Raw genomic sequence first — 17901 nt, 5'->3', positions numbered from 1 at the left:
AAAGTCGGGCTCACAACCCAGAGGTCAAAAGTCACATGTTTTTCTGATGAGCCAGCCAGGAGCCCCTGTGTTTTGTTTTGTTTTGAGAGGACTCCAATATGTTCTAATTTTTCCTTTTCCTTTTTTTTAAAATTAATTTTTCCTTTTCCAATTAGTGTTTGTTGTGTCTTACAGAATTATGCAAAAATGTAATTGCATTTGACCACTTAATTTTTTACTATTACTGAGACTTTCTTTCTTGTACGAAGTATTAATAGAGCCATAACTCTATGTCAGATTTAGGGTTCCAAGTGAGGATGAAAGATAAGTTATGACAAATTTCAAGCTCTATAGGAGCTGGAAAGTGGTTAAGGTGATTCTCAAAATCAGATCTCAGGATGTCTAGAATAAGACCTACCCGAGGGCTTATTCAAAATATAAGTAATGAGGTCCCACGCTAAAAAGACAGAATCTCTGGGAGTGGGACTTGAGAATCTGCATGGTTAAGAAGTTCTCTCTGTCATTCTAGTGTAAACTGAAATTTAAGGACTATTGATCCAGTGAGGATGGGAGGATAGAGGAATAAGCAATTTACATTGTGCCTGGAACCACAATACAATCTTCAGAATACAATAGTAGCACGAAGGAAAGAGTTTTGTCGGGGCAACAGTTTCCATAGGAAGGGGAGGATGGAGATACACATTTATTCAGAATATACACACATATATAATACACATATACAGTATAGAACATACACACGCACACACACACACACACAATTTTAAAGGCACCAGGACGTGTCTTTTGGATTTTAGAGAACATCTGTAATAAGATTTATAGGTAGAAAAAAAAAAGATTTATAGGTAGAAGACATGCAATAAGTATTTGTGGAATAAACGGATCAGGTTGGAGTGAACACATTTTATAATTCCATTCTACTAATAACCAGCAATTTTCTTTTTGATGTTTAGAGATGGGACCGTAGTATCTAAGTCTATTTAGCTTAAAAAAAAAAACAACTCAGAAAAGTATAGTGACTACAACTTCTCTACGTTCGTAGTGGGGGGAACTCGCCCCAACAATAAGAACTCGGTAGAAGAGTAATCTGAGAGCCAATCAAATAGCTCTCTGGAGCAGCTCCAGGCCGGCTTCTCAGGGAAGACTGGCGGAAGACGGGACTTGGTTACTTCGCTGAGTCGGACAAAGAAGGCCATAATAGTTTGGGGCGGCCCAAAATTCCTCGTGGGTTACTGCGCGCGGTGTTAAACGTCGGCGGGGCTGACCTTTGGCCAGAGGCCCCTTAATCGGAAAACTAAGGGGCACTACGGACACCTTAGTTTTCGGGATCCCGGAGAAACACTCAGCAGTCCCGGGCGTGCCAGTAACCAAAATGGCGGCAAGGCGCTTCAGGCTCCAGGTCAGGTGACGCCGCCCGCGTCGGCTCCCTTCCCACAGCCGCCCCTCCCGCTTCCTGACGTAGACGTGGGCGCGGCCTCGGCTCCGAGGCTAGGAAAACCGTAGGATGCACATGCGCACTTGGGCCCCTCGGGCGCTGCGGGTCCCCTCCCAGCCCATCGCCCCGCCCCGATGCGCCGGGCGGGGCTGGGCCGAGAGTCCAGCGGCTGCGGGCTGGGGCTTCAGTGACTTCCTTGTTGCGAGCCCCGGCCCGGCAGTGTCCGGGCTCGTCCGTACCGGGACCGCTAGCCCGAGTCTAGGTCGCAGCCGCAACCCCAGCCCGCCGCTCCCCCGTTCAGCACAGGTCTTTGCCCCGCACGTCCCGCGCTCCCTAACATGCCCAACCCCAGCAGCACCTCCTCTCCCTACCCCCTCCCCGAGGAAATTAGGAACCTGTTGGCAGGTAAAGCGTGGGGAAGGGGGCGGGCATCGCTACCGGAGCGGGGGGGGGGGGGGGGGGGGACGGCGAGCCGGTGGGGACAGAAGCGTTCGGAGCCTCTGCCCTCCTTCCCACGCTCTCCCGAGTCTCGGGGCCAGTGGGAGCAGGGCTGGGAAGGGGACGGGGGCGCTGAGGACGGGAGTGGGCGTGTGTCGAGAGGTGGTTCGAGGATGGCGGGGAAGCCCTGCCGGAGGGCCACGCTGACGGGGTCTGGACGAGTCTGTGCATCCCGAGGACGTCGTGTGCATGTGTGAGAGAGGGAGGGAGGGAGGGGAGAGGGGGTGATGATGGATGCGCGTGTGGGATCGGGGAAGGAAGGGCTCAGAAGTCAAAGAAGTGGATCTTCGGTGGCCTGGCCAATGGAAGTGGAGGGTGTAAAGATGCACAAAGGTGTCCGAGCTACAGGTGTTGGAGGTTGTGGGACGCGCGTTTGGCCGTTTCTAAAAGTCTTCCCTTTTCTGAAACATCCATTGCGGTCCTATTTAAGACTTTCCAAGAGGGCCTAATTCTCAAATAGCCACTTGTCTTCACCCTGAGTAGCATATGAAAAAAAAAAAAAAAAAAAAAAGGAAGTATGTGTTATGGTCCAACTTCCTGTGTCACACGATGAAAGAACTTCATCTTTGCACCCTCATCTTCCCCTTTTCATTTCTAAGTGACCATTTATAGGAACTGACGTTGGGGAGTTAAAGATGCGGTTCTTCAAGGATATTACGAATGCACCACTAGTTCTTTACTAGGTACCGAGGTGTGTATTTCTGCACAGAGTAGAAAGTACACATTTTCAGGGCAGCACAGAACTAACCCATCCTGATGCTCTGGAATTCTTACCATCATTCACTTTGTCATAGATAGGTACATCAGAATTCGGGAAACTGAATTTTGGTGGTTTTACTTTAGTTGTCTCTTAAATATTTATCTTTAAATATTGGCCATGATTAAATCATGAAATCCAGCTGGATTAAAAGAGTTTCTTTTAGATGTCTATTCCAAGTTGCTTATTTTGACTCTTAAAAATTAGTCTCGCAAACGTGACATTTTAAATGGTAAGTTGCTATTATAGATAGCAGTGTGAGACCAAGTTTCCTAATATGCTGTTTTGCTGGTTAGCATCATGAATAGGATCAAGAGAATTCAACCAATAGTGTATGAACGCAGACTTAACGTTTGTCTGGACATGATTACAGTTTGATGAGTGCATTTGTGGTGGGATAGTATTTTACTCTAAGAAATGTTTATTGTCGTTAATGGGTACCACTAAGAGAAATATAAGGAACGGTAAAGGCTGATTTAAGGCAGCTTTTATTTCATTATATGAGAATTTCGCATGAATACTGATTTTGTTTTACTACAGTTAGCATTTTCATTGTTACTTTGCTGAAATTGCATGACTATTTTAATAACCAGACCAGAGAAGTGTTTGTCATTACTCCAGAAGTAGATGACACCACTTTCAGGATATACTAGTTAATGAATTTTTGAATTTAAGAAATAAAATACAGACCTCTGGGTGCACACCTTTAAGCTGTGAGAGCTCTAACAGCAGGCAGTTTGCTGTTTGGGTCCATAATCAGATTTTGGTAGATAGTATGACATGTAGGTTATGAAACCCCATATTTTCTGATTCCCATGGATCACAAATATTTCAAGTGGCTCTTATGTGTGTAATTTAGTTGAAAGCTTAGAATTACATAATATTTAAATTATCTACCAATGCTAACTTCCTATATACTTTAGTTATTTCTCTCTTTAGTCAGTTAATATGCGTGCATAATGTCTGAAGTGTTTTAAAAGCCTTTTTATTTATGTTTTCAATATCTCATATTAAATCATATTAAAACACATGAAGTATTAAAATATTAATTAGAAATTAATATTAAAATTTGGCTTACACTATTTTCAGAGGACAGTTTCAAGAGGTATGGATTTGAGGGACTATCTATACTTTTTAAAGAAACGAAACAAGCGAACCAATGTTTTTCAGTTCTCTTTTTTAACTTACTACTCAAAGAAAGTTGTTAACATTTTATGTTTGAATGTAATTAAAATCTTTTTAGAGGTAGGAAAGGTTTAAAGGATAAAGGTTCTCAGCTGCTTTTTCACATTTCCCATCCAAAAAATTGTTGGGATTGTGCATGATTATTTGCATAATTCCAACGTGTTGGATAATAAGTAGTACATGGTTAGACTTAAAATTATTAAAACTATAGAGGGAGAGCATTGGTTTGAATTTTAGAGATTGCTGGTTACCCAGTACTTTTCTTTGAAACTAGGGAGATACTGGTAGTGGTGGTGGTAGTTAACAGTGGAGCAGTCTGAGAATGCTTGGCACTGTGCTAGAATTTCAAGGTAGAGAAGATAAGGAACTAAACTTTAAAGGCACTTAAAACCATTGCCTGCAGAAAAAAAGGGCATAAAGTCAAAAGATAATACCTATCAAAATAACATTGCTCGTACAGTTCCCTTTGTGTTTCATGTGCCTATTATCCAAATCATTGTATGTCAGATGTGTTAAATGTTTGACATTTCAACTGCTTGATAGAGATAGGTGCTCAATGTATTCTTACCAGTTTATATTATTTTCTTTCTTTTTATTTTTTTTTCTGATGAGAGCAGTTTTAGGCTTCCTTTGGTATTTGTTCCCCTCTCATTCCTTCTCCTCTCAAACATTCTATTGAAATGCAAAAACCTACAGATACTATCATTCTTAACTTGCATTTAATGATACTCTTGAAAAAGTGGCTATATAGTTTTGACTATTAGAGATTTATATTTCTGTGGAATCAGTATATTAAATCTTGAAAGCCTATACTCCTTATAAGTGTTGTATTATTCTTTTGTTACATGAATAGAAAAAGGTTTATAGATTTTGTTAAAAGCAAATTTCAAACTGTCATATGCACTTCCATTAAAGTATGCACTTTTTTTTTCTTCTATTGTTCTCTCCAGTGGAAGAACAGGTTTAGCCTGGATAATTGGAATCAATGGATAATTCCAAATCTTGTCCATTTAATCTTTCCCTACATCCAAATATTTTGACTAGGACTAACAGCAAGAATAACCTTGATTTATGTGAGTTTTTTTTCTCCAGGCAGGCAAGAAAGTGAGAGGGACTAAAACCATGGGCTCCCAACCCCCTTCATTTGTTTAATCACCCTTCTGAATATTGGAGTGTTAGTGGTTTGCAGTCAGATATTCTCATTCATTTCTTTTAGGACATATTTGAAGGGAAAAGCTGTATGGGATGTAAATTTCTTTTTATTAAATTAGAAAGTAAACCCAGCAGTAATAGGAGAAAATACTGGTTGTCAGTACTCTGAAAAATAAGAACCAAATCAAACAAACAATAAACAAAGTGGCTATATGGTTTCTGCAAAGTGACCTTGAGGTTTTTTCACAGGATAGTCTTGATTAGAAATATTGCATTTTTCCCTACTGGGGATTTCCAGAACATTTTTTTTTTTTTGAACTTCACACATTAAAATTGATAATCCCTTTAGGGGCACAAGGTAAAGAATGCAATTTAGTTGAAAGAGAGGGAGAATTTTTCCAATGCTGAGAATAGTATGGTTTGATTTCCACCTTTCCTAAGTTCCATTTATAATTCGGTCAACATTTTGGGTTTATTTTTCCTATGAGAATTACTTATGTTACATATAGTGTCCCATAATTTGCTTCTGGGGCATTGGCTGAGTATGTAAAGGGAAGAGTGCCACCTACTGAGTCACCAATAGTCACCTACTTCTTTGGTACCTGGATTTTCCTACAGAGCAAGAACAAGCCTGCCCCATTTTGGCAGTAATAACTAATGAGCATAAAATTGCTATAAGGACATTTGATCTCAAAGTGAAATCAGTCTATGATACCTCTAAGGTTTTCTCTTCTAGCAACAGGAATATGTGTTAGTAAATCAAGAGATCAAAAATGTATAATTTCTTGAATGGGTTGAATAACATAGATGAATTAAGGTGTGATTTTAAGAAAATTATGTGCCTATATTAAGTGTATGCTATCCTACTTTTTCTTGGGAGGGGATCTTTGGCTGGCTTGTTTTCCAGCATCACTTTCCATTGAAAGTATTTTCATCTCAGATTACTGAAGAAGGCTCTTGATAGTACAGTTTTTATAGTTATTCAACCCAAATCCTCACTGAGTTTCTTTAAAAAAAAAAAAAAGAAATCTAAATATATTAAAAAATGAGAAGTGTATAAAAAATTTCCAATGGGTTTATCTCTACATTATCAGCATTAAAGTATTACTAGAAGGAAGATAGAAACAACAGCATAGGAAAAGCCTCTGGTGATTTGAAACACACTTCAGTTGTCTCTCATAAATTTAAGATTAAGTGTCATATATGGGTGATAAAAGTGGCATAGGCTAGTTTTTATATACTCATTATTCACTTAGTTTGTCTTTTTCAATTAAAGCCAAGTCTATCTTTTTCATTCCACCGAGTTTACATTTCTTTTTCAATCACATACTGAACACATTACAATAGATGCTACCTAACAGTGAATATACTGTAAATCTCAGACTAATGTGTTACTCACTGTGGTTTCTTTGAAAATGCGTGGTAAAAGATTTTGATTATTATAAGGTGTTATTTATCAAGAGCCATCTTTTAGAGGTGAAAGATGCTCATCTGTATTCTTCAGCCCAGTTTTCTATCAAAATAAATCATTTAGCCTCCAAAGCCAATTTTGAAAATTTTGTCAGATGATTGGATTGTAAGACTCAGGGATGTTTTACTTACTGTACTGTGAGAACTCCTTGTACTTGTTCATGTCTCTTCTTCCATGTTTGGAAGATCCACAGTTCAACCGTAACCTGTAAAAATGCTAGGTAATCAAGGGAAGACATTGACCAGAGAATCAATAACTTTTCACTTAGCCATTTTCCAACTTTGGGCATTGGCTCCATTGATCTACATATGCCCAGTCTAATTGATTTTTATGTTTTTTTTTTTTTTTTTTTTTTTACCAGTAGTGTTTGGTCAGACTGTACCTTCCCCTTTAACAGAGAAGAAAAGCTTATTATTATTATTATTATTATTATTATTATTATTATTTCTGATGTCAGCTTAAAGTTTGGCTAAGATTCTTACCGTATTAAGTCTGGCAATAGTACCTTAGTGAATACATAGTGAAACCGGGCCCAATTCATAAAGTAGAGAAGGATGTGGAATTAAGTAAGTAAAGCCATTTGCAGGTGAGGTGTAATTGGTTTTATACTTATGTTATTGATCTGGAGCTGAGCAAATCAGTAGTGGATTCAGTCCAATTCTTGTCCCCCCCCCAATACAATTCAGGCCATCACAAAGGCTGTGTGTGTGTGTGTGTGTGTGTGTGTGTGTGTGTATCTGCAGGCGTGCCATCTCAGGGTGGTATTAGGTGGCAGAAGGAGGCAGAAGGCATCAGGTGTTACCTTTGTGACTTATTTACAGCCTCCCAGGAAGTCATATTCCAGGCTGCTTGCTGGTGAAGGATGGTGAAGGCAAGTGGCCAAATCTCAGCTTTCTTCAAAAGTGGGAACCTGTGTGCTGAGCTTTGAAAAGGTGGCAGTTTATTTTTTCATTTGCAAGAATTTAAAAACTTTGAACCTTGTGTGGTTTCAAGTTTTTCCCTGTGTGATCCATATGGACGGTGGTAGAAAGCAGTTAACATTCCTGTGTGTGTGTGTGTGTGTGTGTATTAAATACCTGTCCTTGTGTGTGTGTGTGTGTGTGTGTGTGTATTAGATACCTGTCCTAGCTCCTTGGACTGTAGGGGAAGGTGTGGGGGTTGGGCAGTTTTTCTGGAGATCCAGACCTACAGAAAAAAGAAAAAAAAAAGGGAAAATTAGAGTACCATTCGGTGGTTTGGTGTGTGCTGTGTTTGCCTCTTAGGGGTTGTTGATGGCTTTTGAGAGATTTCTAACTTAAACTGCTGGAAATTGCTGAGCCAAGACATGATGTCATCTTTTAATTTTGTTTTCAGACCTTACCAGTTAGCTACAGAGCAGTTGTACGTCTCATCTTCTCAGATCTTTACAGTTGAGCTGGGAGATAAGGTTTATTCTTGACAGTGTTAAGGTGTAAAAGGAGAAAAACCCACCACCACGTTTACAGCCCCCGGGAGAACTTTTTCCCCGGTGATGGTGACTGGGGGCAGAGGCTGACGGAGTTGCGGCCCCTTCTGGGGCTGGTGCCCGGCGCCGACCTGCGGAGTGCGCGGCCGCGGGCGGGGTGGTGGTGTGGGTCCGACCTGCCGCGTCGGGGCTCCCGGGAACCCTGCTTTCTCCACGCCGGCCGGCCGGTCCCCAAGCTTCGATGCATGCGTGCGTGAGTGGAGACCCCTCCCTCCGAGGAAGAGGAATTCTAACCCGCCAGGCCAGAGGCTAGGGAGGAGGCAGGCTGACCTTTTCTCGCAATCGGATTAGGCTTCCCCGAATTGCAGGCGGTCTGCAGCCAGGGAAATCTACGGAGTAAGCGAGGGGCACGACCCCCAAGGGAAGGTAGGAGAGGGCTAACGCGCTCGCTAGCTTGTGGTTTGCAGGGCTGCTCCGAGCACGATAAAAAGCTTCAAATCTCTTTTCCAACCAGCCAGAGGAGCGCTTGATTCGTCCAGGACTTTTATTGCCCGCTTTTGAAATATTACCCTGGCTCTGAGCTACAAAGCCGCAGATCCAGTCCCATTTGTCTGGCGAGGGCGCTGCCCCAAACCCAGGGCTCCGGGCTCACAGCTCCGATGACGGGAACCCTGGGGTTCAGCACTCCCAAGTGTCCGGGGTTCGAGGACCGCAGAGCCGAAGGGAGGGTCTCCCAGGAAAGCCCCAGCAACTTCTCTGCGCTCGCCGGGTCTTGGCGCAGGGCGAGCGGGGTCCCTGCTTTGCGCAGGGTGGCGGCCGAAGGTCCCCTCGCACATCCAGGGGGTGTCCGGTGCCTGGGAGACACTGGTTTTGTTCAATTCGAACATAAATGGGCACAATGTGGATTTTAAGAAAAAATCCAGATTTTAAAAAACTTCAAAACCGACTGAATCGGTGCACACCAACAAAAATTTCAGGAATCAATTCTGCTTTAAAGTTCTTATATGTTCAAAAAGAGGGGAAAAAACCCCCACAAGAAAGCAGCAAAAACAGTTCTTACACTTTCACGTCTCCTTAGGAAATAATTTATAGCCCCCCCCCCCCGTGTTTATTAAATCTTTTTAGTTGCCTTATTCCCTTTCAGGGATTAGTTTAAGAATAAATACATCAAGACTGCTCGGAAAATATAGATCTTTTCCCTTGCTCCATCTCTGAATCTCTCCCCCCCCCCCCCCCCACCAAACAAATAACACGATTCTTCTTGCAGTCTCACACTCTTGCAACAAGCATTTCCTTATCACAGAGCATGGGTCACAGTTTTAAAAGTATTTTTTTGGAGCATTAGGAAGCCCTATGTAGAGCATTGCAGCTTTTTATGTTTTCTGAGTTTCTATAGAACTGAAACGACCTTTTAAAGAAATAACTCTTGGGCTGTAATTCCTTCTGTTATTGCTTCCGGAGATAGAAAATAGATCCTGTTTGTTTAAATTTGGATTGTGTAATGAAAATGTAAAATAGGCAATTAAATACTTGTGGATAGGGGAATTAAAGACAAACACTGAGTGAAAGTAACATTAAGCAGACCATTCACCAATCATTGTGCCGGAGTCTCCCAAGTATTGAGTCCAGCTGGAAGAAAGAATCAGCAGTAGTGATGCTACTCCTTCCCTTATTCCACTTTCTTAGTAGATTTATTGTAACCATCTCAGAGAACCCAGTGATCTTTTCCATTTCAGCTGTGGTCTGAATGTCCCAAGGTTGCTCATTTCTCTGGGTACAAAATTTAAAGAGTTTAGAGGAGGTGCTTTTTTTTTTTTTTTTTAAGTCTCATTTTTTTTTTTTTTTTTGAACTCACTTTAGAAGTCTGAGTCTAATTTGGACTGGTTATGGATTATGTCTCTATGCCCCCTTCTTCAAAATATAGCTGGCTCAAGGGAAGAGAAGCTGTGGCATTTTGCTTTCATTTCGTTTTGATGCTTACTTGTAACAGTCATTAATGGACTTTAAAACAGAAAGCTATTTAAAAAAAATTATTCCAAGATTAAATTTTAATTCTTCCACTTGTCATATTGATTTAGTGAAAAATTACCTTATACATTTATTATGACTGTATGGGATAACAGTTTTATTGCCTATTGGATAAAGATACTATTGTAATCAAGAATTTAAAATCAATTACAACATTCTATCTCAAATACTAGGTTTTAAATTGTTAATTATAAGTACAATTGAAAGACTGTTCTAATGCTTTGAATTAATTAACATATACTATTATCATATGCTTTGGTACCGTCTTTTTATCAGTGTGTTAGGAGTCAAAGTAGTTAAATAAAAAGAAAGTAAAACATACGTATGTTTCTTTAATATGAAATATGGATGGTTTACAGTCATAACTACTTTAAATTTTTTATGGTATCCTTTATATTAGATATCTCAAAGTAAGATTTGAACTTCAGAATATGGAATTAATTTAAAGTTGCACAATGATTCATGAACAATATGAATGGAGCTATTATAAAATCAAACGAGTAAGGACTAGTTGGAATTTTGTACTAGAGAGAACTAGAAAGCAGAATAATTTACAAATTAACTAAATTAAAAAAAAAGAGGCCTTGTGGAAATGTTATATGAAGCCATGGAAATCTTATTATATAGTCGTGGTTACTATATTTTTAAATAGTTGACGAATCTATTTTTGCTACTTCTTTCTTTATTTAAAGAAATATTTCCAGGTGGTAATACCAAGGCAGGAAGAAGAATGCACAAAGCCACATAGAAGATTGTCTTTTTTATTTGAAGGTGGCAGGTCAGAATGGGTGGGGCAATAGGAAGGAGGAGGGTTTGATTTGGGAATCTTGGCTAGAAGGGATTTATTTTTTCCTTGAAAACATTAACTATTGCATATACCTGAAAATGGATTACACTGGGAAAAACAGGTCCTTGCCAGAGACATTAGCTTATATTGATATAATATTGTGAATGACCCGTTCATACAGGAGCTTACAAAATACTATAAAATGATAGTAACACATGCATAAAAGCTCTGTGCTTGCTTTTATATGAAAGAATTTGTTTTATGGGCACCATAGTTTATTAAAACTTGTGTGCTTCTCCCTGGTTTAATGATGCCAAACATCCAAATAGCATTTGCTGTGCTAAGCATAAGTAGAGCATACAAATTTTATTAGCTAAGTGGTGAACAGATTTATCCAACTTAGTATTTGAAACATATTTCAACTGTTATGCTTGGGATTGATAAATAACTGTAACAAATTGTACAGATATTAACACTTATGGGTAGAAACAATCATTGTCCTATTTGTCTTCACAAAAAATGATTCTTTCCTATAATTTGTATTCTATTTCTTATATTTCATGGTTTAGATGTTGAAACATTTGTGGCAGACACACTGAGAGGGGAAAATTTATCCAAGAAAGCAAAGGAAAAAAGAGAATCCCTTATTAAGAAGATAAAAGATGTAAAGTCTACGTAAGTCACTTACTTGCTGTTTTATTACTTATTTCTTACTTAGAAGGAACTTTGTAGTTAACATTTTAATAAAGAATAATCATGGAATTACCTTTTTTATGTCCTAATTTAATTGGTGTTAATTTTTTTAAGGACAAAAAATATGTCCTTTATAATAAGTTTTTAAAACCGACATGCTTATCATATTATCCTTTTTTGGTGAAGGTTCTTCATTATATATTTTTTTCTAAGCATTCTAACAAAATCCAACTGTTTATTTTGATTATTTGAGGATATATTTGGTTTAAATAATAGGATAAAGGTAAGTTGAAAATCTTAGTATAAATACCTCTAGATATAGAAATGAATAAATGTAAGGTATATCGTGGCTATTAAAGATTTTGATTTTAAGAATACTTTAAGACTAAATCCATAAGCCTTTTGGAATTGTCATTTCAAGATAAGAAGTACTTTTTTCTCTAAATGTGTATTTATAATAGATTATAATATAGATTTTAAAATAGATTTGAATTATTGCAAACAAATAGACTTTGTTTTGATTTGTCAACCCTCATTTAAGATAGAATATTCTTGCTTTATTTTCCAGCTATCTTCAGGAATTTCAAGACAAAGGTAAATTTTCAAGTTTGTCAAACTTGAAGTTTTTTTACCTTGTGGAGATGTTCAATAGGGTAATCTAAAACATACTGAAATTTGATAGTTGGGATCAAAATTTAAATTTCCATATTGTATACTTAGACTTTCAAGATGAGAGTGCTAGCTCCCCCTGCTGAGAAAAAAATTAAAAAGCATATCCAGAATCTACTCTGCACAATCTCCTGATGCAGAAATTTTAGGTATTTAAAATTTTTAGGTGTTTTAATGTTTACAAGTGGCAGAAATTTTTAAAGAAAAGTATATACTTGCCATTACACGTGGAATAATTTGGTAAAGCAGAGGTGAGATACCATGCTAACATTACTCAACACATATCTATAGGTGTGATGGGATCAGGAGGGCCTTGGGGCTGGGGGCTCATAGGGAATGTTTTTAAAGGATAATTGCCTTTTAAAGAGTATCAATTTAAAAAAATAATAAGTATCAATTTTTGTTAAAAAACATGAGTAAATTCTTTTTCAAATGCTGATTTTTATTTATTGTGATTCTTTTGATATGAGTCCATTATGCTATAGAAATTTTCAGAGAAGGGAGTTCAATGTAATTTTTTCAAAACATGTGAGAGTGCTGGTAACCTGATTGACTTCTTGTAGATTTGGAGGATAATTATTTAGTGGATTGAAAAACCAAATGTGCATAGAAGTTCCTACTTTTTCATGTCTTTGGTTCTATAAGGGAAACTGAGCATGGCCCTTACTTCCAAGATGCTAATTCGCAGGTCATGACCTGAAGCTTGTGGATGCTGGTATGAGGGTCACAACATGAGGTCAGCTAACCTATGTGGAGTTAGGATCTGGGTTTGGGGAAAAATAGTATGGCATCTTCTAACTGGGGTTAGCAGATACCACAGAGTAATTCCTATCTCTGCCCGCTGATAAGTAAGAGAGTAATGACAGTTTCCATAAACCAAGTACTTAACCAGACAAACCTAAATCCAAATAGGTAAAAGGAAACCATAGTTTCTTTTCACGTTAAATCATCAAGATCCTTGTGACTGGAGGGAATGAGAAGAGATTTTTTTTTCATATCAAATTTGTAAAACTGTTAAATAAAGAGAAGAGGAGGAAACTCCTCTTCCCACAAATACCTACTTCTTTGTACTCCACAACCAATACTCAACTGTGGGTTTAATCATACTGCATTTTGCTTAATTTAATACAGAAATAATGGATTTATGCATTCTTATTATAACTTTCATACAGTGTGCTATTTATAGAGGAATACTAGATTTCAGGTTCTGTCTTAAAAGGCATATTCTGTTCCAGTGATTATTTATTAAAACTCCTTGTGACTTAATTTTTTGTACATTAAAAAATTTTAAGCTAAGAAAGCATGATAATGAAGTCATTGTAGAATTGTATATGATTCAATAACAATGGAAACTTTGCCTTTGATATTCTGGTTTAGGACTTGTTCAGATGTGTAGATATTAAAATTATATTGCTGAGATAGCCTTTGTCTCTAAAGAGAATGGAAATTTATATAGTATTTGATAGAAAGTGAAAAATGAGCCTAGAATAAGAGTTGAAATAGCACAGAAATCAGATTCCCCATAACCATCTTTCTCTGATAAGTCATTTGTAGTTCATTACTCCCGTATTGACTTAACTAATCACCAAGAGTGCCTGCTTAAAAGTAAGCCTGTGGATAAATTAGGTGTATACCTTGGAAAATATGAGAAGTGAAGTAATTTTATGCCATTATACTCTCAAAGTATATTCAGCTTTGTCCTAAAATAATTATTCCTGTAGTTAGAAGTAGCAACGCTAGTACAGACTTAATAGTTGCAAAATAATTATTCAAGACACATCTTTTTTTTTTTTTTTTAAATAGCAGATTAGTGATTATCAGATCCCTGCATTGAGTGGGTTCATCTAAATATGTTTCAATAGTGCTGGGTTTTTTTTTTTCCTTACATTTTCTCTTTAGGGTTTTAGGTTGTCTTTATCCAGGGAGACCTGGGCAGAATTTCTTTTGGCTGTTTTCCTGCTCTTTCTCTCTCTCTTTTTCTCCCTTTCTCTTAGGTCAATATGGGCTCACAATGAAGTAAAAAGAGGGTATTTTCTTCCATTTTATTTTTATATTCCTATTTATCTCACCTGTTTTGTCTTTTTAATGTGGCAGTTCAATACCATTTTAATATCATTAATGGAAGAAAAAAGGACCAGGTGAACAGTTCTTAAATAAAATGAATTAATTCAGTTATTCATTTCTAATTAGTGAATTATTAGTTTGTTTAATGTACATGGATGTTTATTATCCTTCCTTACTCCTCTATGTATCTCCTCCCTCCTCTTACACTGTAGGTACTACCTCTTTATCCTGAGATTTAACAATACAGAATTTATAGTTTAATGTTTTTCATTCTTAAAACTAGTTGAATTGATACAGTTGTTGAAACACTGAGCTGCATAGGTCTTAGAGGATTTTAAAAAAGTATTATTATTATTATTTTTGGTTAGAATAGTTTGCACTTGTAGAAACTTATTTTATTACAGTACTTTCTAGGTATTGAAGCTTGTTCAATTAAGTTAATTTTCTATTTGCTGTTTATATTCATTTTCAGGTGTTGTCTGAAAAGTTCCCATTTCATTTCTTTATTTTATTAAGGAATCTTGATTGTATCTCCTTCTATACTCAAGTCTAGATTCTCCATTGAGGTCTGATAAATTGTGACTTTAGAATACATTATTAGTTGATTTTCTAAGTTCCTTAATTTTACTTGTATATAAGAAAGATTTGAATCTAAGCAACTAGAACCCATCTTGCTTAGACTGGTCTCTGTTACTTATTTGTAAGTTTGCCTATTCTATCTAGAATAGAGAGCTCTTTCTTTCTTTCTTTCTTTTTTTTTTTAAGATTTATTTATTTGAGAGAGAGTGCGCTCACTTGGGGAGGGTCAGAGGGAGAAGGAGACGGAATCTTTTTTTAAGACTTTATTTATTTATTTAGAGTGGGTGGGGGCAGAAGCAGAGGGAGAGAGAAAATCTCAGGCAGACTCCATGCTGAGCATGGAGCACAACTGAGGGCCTGATCTCATGACCTTGAGATCATGACCTGAGCCAAAATCAAGAGTCAGATGCTTAACCAGCTGAGCTACCCAGGTGCCCCAGAGAGAGCTTCTCATATCCTTCAGTGATTGTACATAATGGGGTAACTATCCCTAGTTTCCTGTTCTTAGTTGCAATATAGGATAATAGTATAGAGTGTACTCCTGAATTTAGGCTTCATGCACTAATTATGCTACTTTCAGAATTATTTTGGAATGGAATTATGATTATTTTAGAATTTGTTCCTGTCTTGTGACATAGTCCTAAGACCCTTAAATGTGACCTGAAGTAATTCTTTTTTATTATTTTATTTTATTTATTTTTAAAAGATTTTATTCATTTATTATGAGAGAGACAGAGAGAGAGGCAGAGACACAGGCAGAGGGAGAAGCAGGCTCCATGCAGGGAGCCCAATGTGGGCCTCAATCCGGGGGCTCCAGGATCACACCCTGGGTCAAAGGCAGACGCTTAACTGCTGAGACACCCAGGCATCCCATAATTATTTTTTAAATGATAATATATTACTAATTGAGTAAAGACTGTTATTGACTGAGTATAGGACAGAATTTTCTAATATATGTTAGGTATATGATAAAAAGTTTACTTGTATCTTGCCCTTATATTAGTCTTTTTTTTCCTCCAGTGATAATTTAGATATGATTAATTTCTTTATAGAATGATTAAGATAATGTGAAAATCCTATCTATGCATGACACATGTCTACTGACATTCAGTAAATATTATATTTTTTTTTTTTTCAGTAAATATTATATTAATGTATATTCTCAAGTTCAATTCAATTTCATTTATCAAGAGGATTTAAGTTGATCTTGATTTATTTTTCAGTTTTAAAATAATTTTGGGGGAAAGAAGGACATATTAACATGAGATAAATATTTCAAGAGAATGTTTTCAAATTTGTAAAATTTTGCTGTCTATTGCTTAAAAACATGTTTATGTTGCTTTCAATTCCCTTTAGATGCTATAGCTAAAAAGCTCTCATTTTCTTCTTTGAAACATTTTCCTCTAATTAAAAAAAATTATGTAATCAATTTTGTCCTTGAGACTTCATTGATATTGTCAAATATTCAGATTTACTTAACAATTTCCTTTGACCTAATTTGTATTATTAAGTTTATTAGTGGACTAAAGTGCCTTTTTAAAATAGACTGTTAGGTAAGGAGGGATTCATTATAGTTTGTTCTTTAAGAACAGTAGAAAAGTCAAAAGTTTGGATGATGTTTAATTTCCTTTCTTTTACCCTTTCTAACATAGTATATCTGTTCGGTTGAAAGTTATCCCACCAATGAAATCTGAGCAAATAACTTGAGCACCCTTCTGCCCCCTTCCCCTGCCCATCTCTGGCCTTGTACAAATATGTTAAGGATGTCTGAAATTATGGGTCCTATAGTAGTAGAAATATATTTCAGAGGTAGTGCTTGAGAAATATCCTTATTGTAAAGCTCCACCTCATATTTGCATGCTATTAAGCTCTCCTGTTGCAGATGAGTTATGAACAGAATCTCCTTCCTTGTGATCTAAATCTTTCAAAGTTTTAAGAATTAAACTACAGATTCCCTTAAGAAATGACAAGTTGAATGTTAAATTCTGTTTAATTGTATGTTACTACTTGAGAAATTAATTTGGACTACTGAACAGAGTAGAGAATTAGAAATTAATTTGTTTTCACTCAAGTCATTTTTCTCCTCAAGTTTGTCTTTCATGTTCTAAAGAGGAAAAGACTATCACCTAAGTTTTAGGTATATTATTTAGTTTAATGCTTACCTGATTGTGTTTCAGCTAGGACCGTTTTTGACAAAACAAACCGTAAATTGGTTCAATCACCTTCAGCAGTGGTAGAGGCCATGACTGTTCAGCTGATGGTGGGCTTCATCTACAGGCATTTAGGAAAATGTTAATTGATAATGAACAATGTAACAAGGAAGGAATAATGGTGATTTGAACTTAACTATTATAAACTTAAAAATGTTAATCAGAGATATATGCAGCTGTGGTAAGATTCAGCTTTGATTTTGCTGTGATATTTAAGTTGTCACTGAAATTATAGAAGGGGAAGTCTTGGATCATTGTCTTTTAGACTGTTAACTTTGTATCGTTAATTAAACTTTTAAAAGTTGTGGGATAAATCAAATGGTTTTCTAGGGAAACAAGAAACAGTATTAATGAGCAACAACCCCATAATTATCCTTGTGAGTACATAACAGGGACACATTCATGTCTTGTCTTTGCGCAATAACTTTTACAAAGAAGTATTTTTAAACTGATCATTAATTTTATGACCACAGAAATGAGATGCAAAATTTATGCTGTTGTCATTGGCACAGGCTCAAGGCACCACTGACATTATGTGTGATTGTAATAGAATGGCTGCCAACTAATGATTCTGTAGACATTTCATTTGAGCATGCTTTTCTTTTAGATGTCTGATTAGGCTGTAATGCTTTCAATTATGTCTGTAAATTGTATTGGATACGTTTACCTGATGCCCATTGTTGCTTTGGAGTTCAGTTTTCTATTACATAAACACAAGTTGAACATTTACCTTTTAATTTATAGAAGTCTTTGCAGGTATAGCTGCAAATACTCAGCCCCTGGGGAGGAAAAAGAAAAGCTTTGCACTACTCAACAGCGACCCCTGTGTTCAATTAAAGGTCCTGATAGTACAGCTCTTTCTTGGGTTGAAAAAAAATAATTGGGAAGGAGGAAAAGGGATGGATCATCATTGGAACAGCAGTAAAAAGAAG

At 37.1% G+C, this 17901-nt stretch overlaps 1 protein-coding gene across 4 annotated transcripts in view; it reads left to right on the top strand.

Annotated features, from left to right (window-relative positions):
- Positions 1–1556: 1556 nt before the first annotated feature.
- SKAP2 (src kinase associated phosphoprotein 2) overlaps positions 1557–17901 on the top strand; it is a 177929-nt gene continuing 161584 nt past the window's right edge. For 2 of the 4 annotated variants that reach the window (XM_038557172.1, XM_038557171.1), the window contains exons 1-3: positions 1557–1837; positions 11324–11429; positions 12016–12041. In XM_038557172.1, coding sequence (XP_038413100.1) covers positions 1771–1837; positions 11324–11429; positions 12016–12041 — 199 coding nt within the window. In that variant the 5' untranslated portion in view covers positions 1557–1770. Of the gene's footprint in view, positions 1838–2008; positions 2124–8346; positions 8366–11323; positions 11430–12015; positions 12042–17901 lie in introns of those variants that run through there. The other 2 variants (XM_038557173.1, XM_038557174.1) reach the window with 2 other exon arrangements.

The sequence above is a fragment of the Canis lupus genome, chromosome 14 (genome assembly GCF_011100685.1).
Source record: "Canis lupus familiaris isolate Mischka breed German Shepherd chromosome 14, alternate assembly UU_Cfam_GSD_1.0, whole genome shotgun sequence".
Lineage (NCBI taxonomy): Eukaryota > Metazoa > Chordata > Mammalia > Carnivora > Canidae > Canis > Canis lupus.
The sequence above is the reverse complement of the archived record's forward strand: the minus strand, read 5'-3'. Positions and strand labels throughout refer to the sequence as shown.